This window comes from Pteronotus mesoamericanus, unplaced genomic scaffold (genome assembly GCF_021234165.1).
Source record: "Pteronotus mesoamericanus isolate MK-2021 breed Mesoamerican mustached bat unplaced genomic scaffold, CSHL_Meso_final contig_52, whole genome shotgun sequence".
Taxonomy (NCBI): domain Eukaryota; kingdom Metazoa; phylum Chordata; class Mammalia; order Chiroptera; family Mormoopidae; genus Pteronotus; species Pteronotus mesoamericanus.
Genome location: NW_026555189.1, coordinates 8,596,815 through 8,613,461, shown reverse-complemented (window position 1 = coordinate 8,613,461; position 16,647 = coordinate 8,596,815). Strand labels below are relative to the sequence as shown.

Below are 16,647 nucleotides of genomic sequence, written 5' to 3'. Positions count from 1 at the left end.
TAGATAGGGCATGCTGTGGAAAAGGACTGCAGGGTGCTCCCTGGGGACAGAGGAGAAGCTCTGACTCCAGAGCACTGGGGATACCTGGGGATGCCCAGGATGAGTGTGCAGGCAGGGAGCAGGCATTCCAGGGAGAGGAAACGCGGGCAAAGAGTGGGAGGTGGGTAGCAGTGTCGTGTGTTTGGGAAATACCTGTGGTCTCTGTTGATGGAGCACAAAGGGACGAGGTGATAGGCGGTGAACATGGGGGCTTGGAGGCCAGGTTAAGGAAGGTGGCCACGGACCGCTGTTGTGTTGAACTAATTCAAATTGTGGATAAATTCTGCATCTTGCTGGGTTGTACCCTTTGGATCTGGGGCCTTATGCACATTCCACTTAACCAAACTTCTTTTTTACAAAATTGGGGTGCTCATCCCTACATAAATGCTCAAATGATGAGACATTTCTAAAGAACTTCTGTGGACATGGGACAACACTTGTTTCCAAGTATTCTAATATGCTGTTGATTTTATAACCTGCTGGGGACATGCTTATCCCTCTGGTTGTCTCTTCCACCAGGTATGTGAGGACTCTCCTGCTGTGTTGCTCTCTAGTCCCATCCCCTGCGGAATCATCCCTCCCCAAAGCACCATTCACATACCTCTGGCCTTGGAGACCCAGGTCACTGGGGAACACATATCCACAGTTTACATCTCAATCTTCGGAAGCCAGGACCCCCCTGTGGTGAGAGCCAGTTTTTAGAATTGTATTTAAAATTGCTGTACTCTTTACCAAACTTCCAAGCCTCTGTTTTTAAGGCACATGTCATATTTGAATATCCTCCAGTTGTTTGTAGTTTGAGAATTCTACATATTCACTCCTTAATGGTAAAAAACTAGCAATGCATTACTTCAGGAATCTATTTGCAGATAAGTCCAAAAGTAGTGGTGTTTTGTAGCACTTGTTCTTAAACTCCTTTCAGGAGTTTTTCACATACCAAGACGTGCCTGACCCTTTCAAACCTATTAAGTCCAAACCTCAGAGGGGAGAGCACACATGTATATTTAACACCCTCCTCAGCTGCTCCTGTGGGAAGCTTGGTTTGGGCATCACCAGCCTGCTGCATATGGGCTCTGAGGTCAATTTCACTCATAGCTCACCAGATCTCTTCCTGTGTATTATTGACTGGACTCATTGCCCAAATTAACCTTCCTTAGCTGTTAAGAGAAGTAGCTTCTCTCCAACTGTGGGAAGAGGGGGACATGGAAAGCTCTCTAATGCTTGAGATGAATCAAAGGATAAATCTTGAATCTTAAAGGAAGTTGCCCAACAGGCTATGAATCCCTAGATATTTGATTTATTTGGGCACTGGGTGATATTAGTGTACATTTATTTGAAGAGATTTCTGATTGCTTAGCTATCAGTAGAATAAACTAGGATTTTGCTTCTGTCTTCTATGTAACATGCCATAGATAAGCCGCCTGACTTATAAAGCAGTATCACAAGGTGCCACTGATCCAGGTCCCCTGCCTGCCTGCCCTGGGCGCAGCAGTGCAGCTCAAAAGAGGGTCATTTGCTGAGCCACCAGCACTTTATGAAAGAAAAAGGCCCCTTTCCTGGCTGACGGCACAGGGCGAGGGAAACAGAGCAAGGTGGATTGCAGCCCTGCACAGCTGTGTGCAGTAGACAGCCCCGTGTGCCACTAGAAAAGCAGCACAACGGGGCTCAATCCAGCCATTTCCGATTCTTAAGCACCAGTCCTTAGGCCCATGCAAAGTGTTCTTGAGGCGGGCTGCTGGGCAGCGTAGAGAGGACCATTACTGTGGTTTCCCCTTGGTGCACAGTTCTGGGCTGACCCCGGGAAGCAGATCACCCTGGAGGAATTTCAGGCTGGATTCAAAGGTCTGACCAGCATGGCCCTCCCTTTGTCCCTCTGACCACGGAGTATCAGAGGAAAGGGATGTCAGTTTTACTAAACATTCTCTTATGCCTCTTCTTTTTATTAGAGAAGTGACTAGAAGTTTCTGCTTCAATCAGTTTTAAAGACCAGCTATTTTCAGCTATTTTCTGTGTCCTTTCCCTTGCTGGGAACACAGGTGTGTCACATAAGGAGCGTCGGTGAAGGCCCAGTTATCTATGTACATCCCACTCAAGTTAATTTTGGCACTATCTACGTCTTAAAGGAGTCTTCCAGGATTCTCAACCTATCTAACCAGTCCTTCATCCCTGGATTATTTAAGGCACGCATGGTGAGTAGATTGTGGAACTGTCATGTGATTAAAGTACAATTTTGCCTAAGTCTTATAGGCAGTGGCCCTAACCTTTGCAAATGCCTTCGAAAATGATCACCAAAAGCAGAGATGTACATGGTTCAACTGCATTAAACAATGTCACTCTCATCCTCAATTCCTCCTTATTATAATAATTTTGTTGGCTAAGAAACACAATATACATGTAGCTTAGTAAACAAACAAATATATTTACTGTAATCTCAGTGCAGGAAGATGCTTCAGAGATATCCCACTGAGCTGTACGTAAGCCCGGCCCTGTATCTCAAGAAAATACCTTTTAAATGTCCTTTGAACAGAGATAATATATTCTTTTTTGCAGAATTTAGGAATTTCTAATACAGTGCTTTAATATACTTGATTTTAGAAAACATTTTCTAAATTTAAATATAAAATTTAAAATTGTATAGCCCTTCTATCTGCAAATTATTGACAATTGAATGAATGCTAACATTTGGTTTCAGCATTTGTCAGGTATTTCTAAAAAATCAAAATTATTAATTTTATAAAAATCACTATCAGAATGAATAGAATTATAGTTTTCTGCTGACGTGTGACAGCTCCTCAGAGTCATTGGTCCCAATCAGCGGCCATTTACCATTATCATTATTCATTTTTATCATCATTTATCTTTATTCCCTGTAAAGGCAGCCATTTCCAATACAGTCACTGCTCTTTTTAACATGAGGTTCAGACATTGTATAAATAATAACATTTAAAGAAAAGTCCTACAAAAAAGATGCCTTTGCTAGTCTTTATCCAGTTAATTGATGGGTTTGGTGGAAAGCTTGGGAGTTGATGGATTTGGTGAATTGCTTAGGACATGTTGCTTCCAGTCCAGTTTTGTACAGGCAGAGTTTACAGTGGGGGAGGGACAGAAGAGTCACCTGAGCAGTTCAGGACAATGAGTGGGCACTGGAGGGTCCTACTGCCATTGCGGAGGAAGAAGAGGGGCATAGACCACAGGAGTGCTTAGGTACAAATACCATACCTCTTCCCTTTCTCACTACCTCCCGTTTCATTCTCAGATATCCAGATTTCACTGTTTATGGCAATTTTTGGTACATTTCAAGAGCAAAAAGCACATCAAGGATCTCTTGGGGTTTTTGGTTGTTTTTGTTTTGTTGTGTTGCTAATATAGGGTATATACTGAATGACACAACTAGTTGTTAAAATGGGACTTTTTCTTTTCCATAAAGGTTTCATGATTCCATCTTTTGATTCTCTAATATCATCTTAAACCAGGAAGCTCCAGTTCCAAGGAACCAAATGAGTGCTATTGGTGATCTGCTGTAGAATGTGTGTTTCCCTCAGTCCTCTCTTGGAAAACTGGTGTTTATTGAGTTGATTGCCCTTTTAGCATCAAAGTCATTTCAACTGTAATTCTTATAGTTGAAAATTAAACTCTTCATATTTTGACTGGGATTTTGATGGATTTCCTAGTAAATACTGTTTGTGTCGATGTTATAGAAGTTGAATTATACTAACTTAGAAATTACCTACAGTGAGAAGAAATAGAAAAACATTTTATTAAATTTAACTTAATATACAGCACTAAAATTGCAAATTCATTCTTACAGAAATTACTAAGCATTAGGAAATAGCTTTAATTAATAGTTGTTTGTTCCCTAACTAAGCCAACAGCTCAAAACCCAGGTAAATGGTGGTCAAATATTTATTGCACTTAATTTTCAGCCCACAGAGATAAGTAGGGTCAAGGGCACGTTGTTCACTTCTTCTGCCATTACTGTGAAGTCAGGCCTGGAGTTCCTGTGGATGTCCTGACAGGAGGGGTCATTCCCTCTCCTCTTCTGGCTGTCACCGAGTGTCAGCCCTCCCTCCCCAGATGCGGCGCCTGCTGTCAGCCGTCTGTCATGCTCAGCCTTGTGCACGGCGTGCACGTCACGGCAAACACGGTGACTGGTTTCTCCCTTAGCAAGAAACATCTGTTTGTTATCACTGGAAGGGCCAGGAGAAGGGAAGCTGGAAGCCCACCTTCACTGTGATGTTGGGAAGATAAATGACACTAAGAGCAATTTTAAATTTCTCAGAAATAAAAGGTATACAAAAATGATTTTTTAAAAGAACAGAAACCTTAGTATAATATGTTTGAAGAAACAGTGAAGATTATATTCTTTTCTGTTCCATTAAAGCTTAATTTATCCTGAGAGTTAAAAGAAAAATTGATCAGTAAAAGAAGAGTTTTTCGTGACCTGCAGCAGAAAGGTCTCCTTTGCTTTGGAATGCCTGAAATACCAACCTCCCGAAAGGTTTCCAATTGCAGACTTACGGGATTAAGCTGAAGGACTCAAAACAATAGAGTGAATCACCTCTGGTTTGGAAGGGTAAAAAATATCAGAATGTGAGAACAGAGAACAAAAGGCCCTTTTACCAAGATTCTGTGGGCTCTGCTTGTACACACAATGCTCCTTCAGGAAGGTAGATGTCCTCTCTCTGGGTGACAGCAGAAATGAATGCGAGAATAAAGTAGTTTCCCCCAGGCGCTGGGACCTCTGCACTGGGCGGGAAAGCAGATGCCTTGTTTGCATGGGTGCCCCTTGCTAGGTAGAGCAAGTGCATTGCTCAGCACTTGGTTGAAAGCATCTGGAATCCTTTTCCTTTCGCTCTTGGCTGTAATTCAGCCTTGGGTACTGTTAATTTGAGAGCTTGTATACAATTGTCGGTGACACCTTGGGATTCAACTGGCACTAAAACATTTTCACAGTGGCCTTCTGCCTCTGTGATCTGTGGGAGAGGCCATTGTAGTTCGATCTTTAGAGTTTACAGGATCCAGGAAACAGGAATTCTGATGCCTCGTTCAAGTATGGTTCTTTTTAAACTTTTATTTTCTTGGTCTCTTGCCAGAGCCATACACAGTAGTGTGGCATCAAGGGAATCGTTGGGCTTTTACATCTCCTTCAGACCCTAACCGCTTGGTTATTTCATCATTTAAATGCGGATTGCCTTTCTATATTTACCTGTTTACATGCCTGACTCCTTCAAATGACAAGGGTCTCTGCTTTGAATTCCCAACACCTAGCAACAGGGCTGATGATGACAATACAATGAATGACATTCAGTATGACCAATGTTTATTTAGTTCTATTTGCAACTTATATGCAGTGTTTCATTTATTAGGACTCTTGTGAGAGAAACACTATTATAATGTCCGTTTTAACAAGGTAGAAACAAAGGTGCAGAGAGGTTAAGTAAATTGCCACAAGTGCCAAGTGGCAGAGCCTGTTCCGACGTATGGTGGTCTGATTTCAGACCCATGGTCTTTTCCATGGTGCTTCTGTACTGCCTAACTTTGCCTAATCGTTGGTAGTTAAAATGGACTTAAACATAGCAAAAAGATTTTGGGTTTATGTTCATAGAAGGCCCTTAAAGATAGACATCTGGAAGAGCAGGTTTTGCTGAAAGGGCAAGAAATTAAGGAGCATTTCTGAAATAGACAAAAGGACCAGATAGTCTTCATTTTATTCAGAGATATGCTAAAATGTATATTTGCAAAAAATCTCCATGATGTTATTTTCAATCAACCATAATTCCTTCTATTACATGTATGAAATAATGACACAGCTCACTGTCCTTTTTTGATCCTATGTAACATAGTCTGACAGAACTTTCAGTTCTCATGTAAATGTGTGTAAAAATTCTTCACTACTATAGTTCTTAAAAGAAGTTAAAAAAAGTTATGACCTATTTTAACAAAATAAATAGACAAAACCAGAAGGAAACTGGCAAGCATTTTATATCCAGTGAGATTTTTGGTGCTCTTGGTGCTGGACCCAATCCATTTTAAGAGATAGTAAAATTGTAGGCATTCTGGAGAGGTGTGTGTTCATTTGTTTTTTTGTAGCAGCTGGGTTGTTGAAATCTGTAGCTATACCTCATACACTACATTATCCCTACATAACTTGGAAGCTCATGCTATAGATCTGGAACTTAGTTCTTTTACTATATTGAGGTATTAGTGTTAGAGAGATTTCTAATGGACAAGCAATCATTCTCCAATGCTTTTTGATAGATGCTGTTATTAAGATATTACATCCCATAATGTGTGTGAAGAGAGGGTAGAATGAGCTGTTTCTCAGCCTTCAGTGGGTAGATTTAGCTCTGTCCTCAGAATGAACCATTACCTCGATGGAAGGAAACAGGTAAGGAAAAAAGATATAAGCAAAAATGAAAGAAATGCGCCTGAATCAGAGACCAGATGCAGTTGTTTTACCTCTTTATATCCTTTTTTGTTGTTGTTTCTGAGGGTTTTGCAAAATAATAAGTTTGTTTATAAAATGTACACTTCCGATATAATCTTTGGGTTTTTACCTCGTAATTAAACTCTTACGTTGACTGTGGTTTATGCCATAATACTTTCTGTGTCCTCAGTCACCCCCACTCCCTCTAGGTTTGCAGTGTCGACTTAAAAAAAATTTTTTTATACAGGCCTTTGTTTATTCTTTTGAAAAATATAGTTTATTGTTTATGCTATTACAGTTGTCTCAATTTTTCCTTTTGCCTCCTCTGCCCAGCCCCTGCCTCCACACTCCCTCAGGCCCCTCTTAACAGATCAGACAACTGAGGTTCTATTGGCTGAGAGACCTGCCCAAGGTAACATGCCCAAAGGACGGCAGCCCTTATGCTATAACTCAGATTTTCTGAACTGTAGTCAGTCCTGTTCTTTCACGACAGAAATATGTGATTCTAGAAGTCATTGTATATTTACCATATTTTTAACACAGAAAAATTCAAGAGATACACATGACACTCAAATCTAATTCATGTTAATCTTTCTTACATTTACCTTAGATCCTTTATTTTGAAAAAAAATATTAAAGTTGGAGTTTTATATGTTCTCCTTGCCGGTCCCATTTTCTTCTTTCCCCAGAGGGCACCTTATCATGAATTTGATGTATATCCATGTCATGTTTTTTATATCTCATTACAGGTATATGTGTATTCATAAATACTAGATAGTGGCATTTTGTTGCTTTAAAATGTATATAAGTTGTATCATTGCATGTAACATCTTGCAACTTGTTTTTCAGACTCAAGGTTATGTTTCCAACCTTTATCTATGTTAATACATATAAATCTATCTAATTCATCTTAGCTGCTGTGTATACGCGACTTACCAGTAGTATGTTTATTTCTTTTCCTATTGGTTGACAGTTGGGTTATTATAACAGTGCTGTAGTAAACAAAATATATGTCTCTCTGTGTATGTATGCAACGTATCATATACTTTTTGTATATATATAAGGTATATATCTAGCAGTGGAATTGTTGGACCTTAAGATAGGTGTAGTTTCACCTTCATTAGATAGTGCCAAATTACTCTGCAAAGTGATTGTATCAATGTGCCCTTCCAGGAGCATTTGAGATCTCTGTATCTCTGTAGGCTAAAACGTAATATGGTCAGACTTTGCTTTTGCTATTCTGAAAATGAAATGCAATATAATTTATACTTCCCTCGTTACTATTGAGGTTGACATTTTTTTCATCTGGGTATCCTCTTCTGTCAATTATCTATTATCAATGATCTATTTTTAGATGTTCTTTATACACCGTGGATACTATCCCTTTGCTTATAATGAAGTTTTGGGTTTTTTAAGATACTTTAAATTTTTATTTCAACTTTATGAATCTTTTACTTTCTTGCATTTCTTTTATTTGTGGTTTAAGAAATGCATTTCTGCTCTTCTATTTAGATCATTTTAGACTCAGTTCTTTAATCCAGCTAAGTTTATTTTTATATATAATGTGAGTGAAGTCTATTTTTTTAATAAAGGAAGCCAATTGTATCACCAGGTACAATATTTAATAGTCCTTTCATTTCCCACTGATTTATAATGCTTTCTCTGTTATACTGCAGATCTAATTTGCATCTGGGTGTGTTCCTAAGCTTTTTGTAGTATTCCATTTATCTACCCCAGTGTTATTACCCTCGCTGTCTTAAATGGTACAATTTAATGATAACAGTAATAGCTAAACACCTAGTAAGTATTAACCTGTATTCCAAGTCTTTTGTGTGTATTATTTAATATAATCCTCAAAAACTAGATTAGGTGAGTTTTATTATTATCTCTATTTTGCTGATGAGAAAAATGACTCACAAGGATGGTGAATAAGTAGTCCAAATTTACACAACTAGAAAATGAACAATAGAAATGTACTGCTATAATTAGTCAAAATATCTCTACTAAGATTTTCTTATGCCCTTTTATAAAGTCTTACACATCCCTGGTCATCTCTTCAGAGTTCCTTCTCATAAATGGTACCTTGTTTTCATTGCATTTTGTAATTATATATTAATCATATATAGGAACACTACTGATTTTTGTATAATCCATCAGTCTGTATCAGCCCTCAGTTTTGCCACACATCTCTTAATTTGTTCTGTTGGTAAACTCTCATCTGCAGGCTTCCTTCCTGGTCTTTATACTTTACTTCTTATTCTTGACTCATTGCATTGGATAGGTTCTTCAGTGAAATATTGAATAGTACAGTAAGTTAGAGTGGGCATCTCTGTCTTATTCCTGACCTTAATGAATAAGCTTTAAATGTTCCACTTTAAATGTAGTATGTCCTGCAGATTTTTGGTAAATACCTACATCACAGTAAGGAATTCTCCTCTGTTCCTATTTTGTTATCATGAACATGTGCCGAAACAATGTATTCTTCATATCTAATGAGATGATACGATTTTTCTGCTGTAATCTGTTAATATGGTGAATAAATTAATGGATTTTTCTGGTTGTGAATTACCTTTATATCTTGGGATGAATCCAAACAGTTATATTATTATTTGAATATACTGCTGATACCATTTCTATTATATTATTTAGATTCTTGCACCTGTTTGTTTATATCTTTTTATAATCTTTTATTGCATTTTTTTGCATTGCACTTTTTTGGTTTGGATATAAAGAATTATATTCTTGTAATATGAGTTAGCTCTATCTCTTTTCAATCTTTGAAAAGATCTTTATGTAATCTATGTGAAGTAGGATCAATTCCTTGACGATACAGCCATTTAGTCACAGGATCTTTGTCTGCTTATTGAGGGTGGGGAGTGTATAGGAAGTATCAAGGAAATTTTATCTAATGATTTTTTCTATAATGATTATTCAGATTTAAGTTTTTCTAGAAAATTTTCATTTTCTCTAAGTTGCAAATGTATTTGCATAAAATTATTCCAAATATTTTCTTGTGACTTAAAATGTCCACCACTACTTTCTGCTCTTAGTTGTACCATTTTTTTCTTTTGACTTTCTTTACACTTATTTTGTTTTCTTTTAAGCACCTTAATTTGAATGTTTAATTTTTGTATTTTAAATCTTAGTTTAATAGTACATTTAAAGTTTATAAATATTGTCTTTTTGCAACACTTTAGCTGCATAGCACACATTTTTGCTTGTCATATTTTTTATTGCTATAAATATTTTATAATATCTACTGTGATTTTCTCTTTAATATGTGAGTTATATATGGGTATATATTTTTAATTATTAACTTTTTCCCTTTTTATAGAATTTTAATAGATAACTTCTAATTTAACTATAATGAAGGCGGACCTCATGCTTTATGTGACCCTTAGTCTTCAGATTTGTGTTTTGGGGGACATTGCTATGGCTGGTTTTTATAAACATTTTATATGACCTTAAAAAAAGAATATAGATTCTCTAGTTATTGAGTATAACAGACTAACCATCTATCTGCCTGTATGTTTATATTAGATCAAGCTTATGGATTGTGTTGTTCAAATCTTTTATAGCCTTACTAGTTATTTGTATAACAGTAGAATTTTCTCAAAAATCTTACTTTTCCATTTCTCCTTGCAATTATGTCAATTTTGCTTTATATATTTCATGACTTTTATTTCTCCTTGGTATATTATTACTTTCTATGTAATATATTGTCCATTTTATCCAATTATTTATGCTTTCTGACTTAAATTCTATTTTGCCTGATTGTAATATTACTACATTAGCTTTCGTTTAGTTTCCATTTGTCTGGTATATCTTTTCATTTCTTGGCTTTCAGATTTGTGTGTGTGTTGATTTAAGGTCTTACTTTTAAATAGCATATGACTGGATTTTTCAAAATCTAATGATAGACTCTGCATTTTAATTAAGTATATTAGTTTTCTATTGCTGCTGTAACAAATTTAATATCTTATGGTTCTGAAGATCAGTAGTCTAAAATGTGCATATAAGGCTGTATACCTTTTTGAGACTCTGGAAGAGAATCGATTTCCTTGCTTTTTCTAGCCTCTGAAGGCCACCTGCATTCCCTGGCTCACATCCTCTTTCTCCACCTTCAAAGCCAGCAGCATAGCATCTTCTCTGCTCTCTGACCTTTGCTTTAATCCTTACATCTTCTCTAACTCTCACCCTCTTGCCTCCTTCTTTTAAGGACCTTTGGGTTACACTGGGCCCACACCTATAGTTGAGGGTAATCTCTTCATCTTAAGATTCTTAATCACATTTTACAGTCCCTTTGACAGGTAAGGCAACATATTCACAGATATCAGGGAGTCAGATATGAACATCTTTGTAAGGCCATTATTCAATCTATCATACTAAGACTAACTCTAAGTTTATTGTGATTATTGATATGCATGGACTAATTTCTACCATGTCATTTTCTATATACTATGCTGTTTTCTTCCGTCTTTATTTTTCTCCCTTCCTGCTTTGTATTGAATAGGTAAGTTTTCTCTAAGCCTTGTTCAACCACTACTGCTTCACATAAAATTTTCCTGTTTGAAAGCTATAGATTTTATTTATTTTATTTCTTTAATTTAAGTAGCTACTCTTACATCATTAACAAATAAATTATATCTTTTTCTAACAAAAATGAAAGAATTGAGTGCTTGGTTCTCCTGAAGTATAAGACAAGAATCTTATCACACACTTATCTCTTAACCTTTTCCTACTTAAATCATTTTTTGATTATTGTGTAGAATTTTGGACTTTTTCTTCTTTACCACAAAGTTGTTGATTTTTGTTAGTCAGTGATAAACTACTCTCTAGTAACCAAAATACTTTCCTGATTTTTCTCCATTCTGTTCTTACTTTGTTTATCACCCTACTTCCTTTTTCATTTGTATCTCTTCTTGCTAAATTATATCCTAAATTCTAGGCTAGAGGTCTAATGATTTATGCATGTTTAACTATATCTTGATTTCACCTTCACTCTTGCATGATAGTTTAGCTGCGTATAACATTCTATTTGACAGTTTAGTTTTTTTTCTTTGATGATTGATCTCTGGCATCAACTGTTACTGATAAAATTCCACTGTTAGTCTGCTCATTATTCCTTCATAAGTAATTTGCCTTTCTCACTAGTTTCTATTGACTGTATTTTTTTTATTCTTGACTTTCTTAATTTCTCTTTAATGTATCAGAGGATTTGAGCCTGAAATACTAGAAAGTTTTTGGAATTATCTCTTCAAATGTTTTTTCTCTGCCATTACTTCTATTATCTACTTTGAGAAATACACACATATGTTTCTATGCAACTCTACATGTCTATTTTTATTTTTCATTCTTTTTTATTATTGACTTTACTGGGGTGACATTGGTTAATAAAATTTTATATATTTCAAGTATACAATTCTATAATACATCATCTGTATATTATATTGTGCATTCACCATCCAAGGCCAAGGATTTTTTTACTTAATCCCTTCACCTTTTTTCACCCAAAACTGACTAATAGCTGTCAGTCAGTTTTCTGTATCTGTGAGTCTGTTTCTATTTTATTTGTTTGTTTTGTCCATTAGAGTCCACATATAAGTGAAATCATATGGTACTTGTCTTTCTCTGACTGGCTTATTTCACTTTACATAAACTTTACATGGTCTATCCATGCTGTCGCAAAATATGGCCAACTAGTATTCCATTGTGTACATGTACCACAGCTTTTCTATCCACTCATTTACTGATGGTCACTTGGGCTGCTTCTTAATATTGGCTACTTATTTCTCTTTTACATCTTTCATCTCTCCATCTCTCTATCTTTCTGTGCTGTCTCCTCAGTGTTATGCTCCCATTTATAAACTCTGTCTTTGATTCTGGCAGGTCTAAAGTTTATCTCACCTCTTTAATTTTTATTTTTCAATTACAGTTGACATTCAATATTATTATTTTCTAGTTTCAGGTCTATAGCATAGAGGTTAGAAATTTATATAATTTATGAAGTGACCCCATCGATAAGTTTTGTACCTACCTGACATATGCATATCTATTTACTTTTTAAGTTTAATTTCAGTGACTATTATTTTTAATTCTAAAAGATATAATTGGCTATTCATAGCCACAATTCTTGATTTATATCTCCATGTTTTTGTTTCACAGTGTTTGTTATATATATATAATCCTAACCTGCATCTCTTTGAGGATCTCAGGCAAATTTTTAAATCAATTTTAGTTAGCTCTACTGATTGCTCAAGAATGAAAAGGGAATGGGGGACATTTGTAAGAGTGTCAACAGTAAAAAAAAAAAGAAAAGAATGAATTGATTAGCTAATGTTTGCGTCTCTCCTTATTAGCACTTGGAAGTTTAAATGATAGATCAAACTGGTGTGGGATATGCTTTTCTCTCATTCTCTGTATTTTTACCCTGTCCAGCATTTTTTGTATTTGCCATCATCCTGGACAAATATCACTAGTCCAGAATCAGGTATTGAGCCTTTTTCCCATGCAGATGCTAGAGAAATCACAGATTCAGTGATTGCACGACAGCCTCTATTCACCACCATCGTGCCCACCACTGCTGGCACAATGGTGAGAAGAGTACAAGAGTAGAATATAGCCTACAGGGCACCACAGCTTTGTTCATCCTTCTGAATGCAGGGAAGCACTCCTGGCTGGGAACCTTGGTCCTTACCCATTATTTCCAGCAGGATAGTTTTGGTTTCCATTTTTCTCCCTTGAGCTTCCTGTTCTGGTTTCAGGACCTAGAGCCCAGGAAGTCTGTGGCTTCAGGTTCCCTTTTTTATTTCTCTTCCATTTCTGGCCCACTCAGTGTTTATCTTGTTTTGAGTACAACTATGCCTGGTTCTTCATTTTTGTCAAAAGTTTCTCTCTTTTTTTCTGTGTGTTAGAGTGGAAGGCATGCTTTAAAGTTTAAACTCACTTTATTATAGTTAGTCTTCTTAACTATTTTTTATAGTGCTTTATACAGAGTGGGGTAAAAGTAGGTTTACAGTTGTGAGTACACAAAACAGAGGTTTTTTCTTGTATTATTATTTATTAATTACTGTATTATTTTCCATAAAAATAACTTTAAACTTATTTTTGCCCCACCCTGTATATTATCAGTGAACACTTACAAAAAAATTGCAAAATGTATCTTCAGTTGCCATAAGAGCAGAGTTCATACATCTTTGCCTTAATTGTAAAATCTATAAAATGAACTCATAGGAATAAGGAACTAAAAAGAGAACATTGTAGTCTATCATGGTGGCATCTCTTCTTTTACCACATAAAAGTCATAGCCATTCCAAAATAGATTGTGTTTTTCCTGACTCATATTAAGTGACTCATTCGATAACAAGAGAATACCAGTGGCAGTAAAATGAAGAAACTTCCAGAAGCAAAGGTTTGTACCTGACAACAAGCTGTGAGCCTTTCACCTCTACCCTCACTTGAGACCTCTTTTACTTTGGCAAAGCAAAATGCAAAACCCAGAAGACAGATTTCAGCAGGTCATATCGATTATAAACTACAAGGAGAGAAGGAAAGCAGTTGATTGAGTGTTAGATAATGTGATTGGTCAGCACCTTCCCTGAATTTAGATGACAACTCTACTGATTGAATATGATTAGTTCGAGTGTAACTAAAGCCAAAATGCAAGGAGGAGGTTTGGTTCCCTTGTCACTAATGAGCTATCCAGAAAATAGAAGAAAAGTATATTGGCTTCCTGCATGCTTTGCAAGCCTTTTCATCTTTATTCTGCTTGTTCTAGCTTTTAATTAGCTTTAGCACATTGTTTTTTTCTAATTAATTATTATTCAGGCATATAGTTAATATTTGTCACCACAGAGGGAGATTAAGGTAAAATTCCTTTATATGGATCAAATGTGTTCTTTTTTCAAATCCCCCCTTCTCTTCTCCATAAAAATGTATAACTCCTTCCCCATTACCAACATCATCTTCAACCCAAGTGTTATAGACTAAATATTTGTGGCCCCACCCCAACATATTCATATAATGAACTCCTAATGCCCAATGTGATAGTATAAGGAAGTGAGGCCTTTGGAGGTAATTAGGTCATGAGGGTAGCATCCTCATGAGTGGGATTAGTGTCCTCACGGAAGAGGCCCTGGACGGCTCTCTTGCCCTATGAAGCTACAGTGAGTAAACATGGCTGTCCGCCACCAGGGAGAGCTCTCACCAGAGCATGACCATGCTGACACCATGATCTCAAACTGCCACCCTCCAGAACTGTGAGAAGTAAATTTTGTTGTTTACAAACCACACAGTCTATGGTGCTGTGTGAAAGCAGCCCAATTTGACTAAGATACCAACTCATGTCATTTTTAAGGGATGGCTATCATTGTTATCATCAACTAAAGAATCTATTCTGCCTATTTATGCACTGACAGTAGACAGCCATGTTTATTAATAAGCTAGTACAAGATGAGATATGACACTTTCATATGATTAACAAAAACAGGAAGAGATGCATTAAGTATCATGGTGTAAAGGCTTAGTAGTGGTATGAAATTCCCAACACACGTACATCAAAATTATATGATATTTATCAGAGAGCAAATAATACTCTTGTTCAGTTTCATTTCCTTTTCCGTCACATGCAAAAGGACAGACACTGGAAAAGTAAATGTATACAACATGGTAGAGCATTTCGTAGGATGGCACTTGAGGTATGTCTTTTTTAAATGTCAGTTGCAATGAAATTGTTATATGGAACACTAAGTTTAACATTTTTGAAAGAAAAAAATCCCCTCTGGTATGTTAGGACATTAAGTTGCGATGTGTCTGGGAGGGGAGGACAGCATTATCAGAGGCAGGCGTGGTGATGTGTCATGCACAGTTGTCTCATCACAGGGTAGTCACTCAACAAAGAGTTGTTGAGTATGTGAGTGCTGAAGTAGTGTTCTGGAGTAAAGTCCTAACTCTGCAGGCGCTAACCTGGGAAAGTTATTTACCTTTCTTGAGCCTTCAGTTTCTTCTTCTTAAGTGGAACTAATAATGGCATATAGAAGACTAACCATGATAATATGTGTAGGAAGTGGGAGATAAGCTTTCAGCATTCAGTAAATTGTGGCTTTGATTATTAATACTGATAGTCAGAAATATCTAGGTGAAATGGCTTGTGGAAAGACTTAAACTTTTATGGTACTGTATATCTTAAGATCTTTTATATGTCTCTCTTATACAAGAAAGAAACGAAATAAGCCACACTCAGAGAAGCCTTAAGGTTTCAAATTCACTGGTCCAAACAGTACCAAGCTCTGTGAAATGGGAGCTCCAATGCTGGCCTTTTCCTCACTCTTCTCTGTTTCTCTAAATGTTTTATAATGAAGCCATCATGTAGAACAAAATATTTATATTTGTGAATACATGTATGTTCTTCCACATCAACAAGAAAGGACTTTTTTTGTCCTTTTTTGGACAGTTTTTGGAAGATACATATACCTGCCTTTCTCATACAACCAAACTCAGCTTCCCTTAAAATTCTTATGGACTTCCTCTCCCACAAAGCGGGAAATCAAGAGATGGGGCAATTGCTTGACCGACAGGAATTCTCAGCATTTCAGTGACCAAGCCCTTTCCACCTTTCTATTCAATCTACCATTTCCAACTGCTTCCCTCTAAGAACAAGGAATAAGCTGGACAAAATATGAAAAACTGTGAGTTTGAAGGACTGATGGGACAACAAAAAACAGTGACAACCACAAAGAAGAAGCCAAGAAATATATGCCCAGCATTTGTGACTGCTTTTCCTATACAGTTCCAGAAAAGGATGAAAAACTGAAAGGAACCTTCAGAAAACTTAATGGTTTAAGGAAATAAAAACTGGAATCAGGATAGGCTAGAGATATAAAACTTAGAGAATGATAGACTTGGTAACTCCCAGACTTTGGGTTAGGACTCTGAAAAGCTGCACCCTGGAAACAAAAGTAAACTAGTACAGATAGTCATTTTCCATCATTTAAATCTCTGCCTGGATAAAAGAGAGCCAAGATTGTTAGTTTCTAGAAGCAAATATATATTGTCACCAGAGGAAGAAAATGCTAGTTCAAGCCTCAATGTATCTCTACAGTTTTCATATACAATGTCCAGTAGTTAATTCCACCATAACCAGGCATAAAAGGAGACAAGACAACTTAATAGAAAACTGCAAT

The 16,647-nt window shown here is 36.5% G+C and overlaps 1 protein-coding gene across 1 annotated transcript in view; it reads left to right on the top strand.

Annotated features, from left to right (window-relative positions):
• The window catches only part of HYDIN (HYDIN axonemal central pair apparatus protein), a 347,593-nt gene that overhangs the window by 169,748 nt on the left and 161,198 nt on the right, over positions 1-16,647 (top strand). The window contains exons 17-18 of the mRNA XM_054579213.1: positions 559-723; positions 2,076-2,228. Of these exons, the coding sequence (XP_054435188.1) occupies positions 559-723; positions 2,076-2,228 (318 nt within the window). The remainder of the gene's footprint in view (positions 1-558; positions 724-2,075; positions 2,229-16,647) is intronic.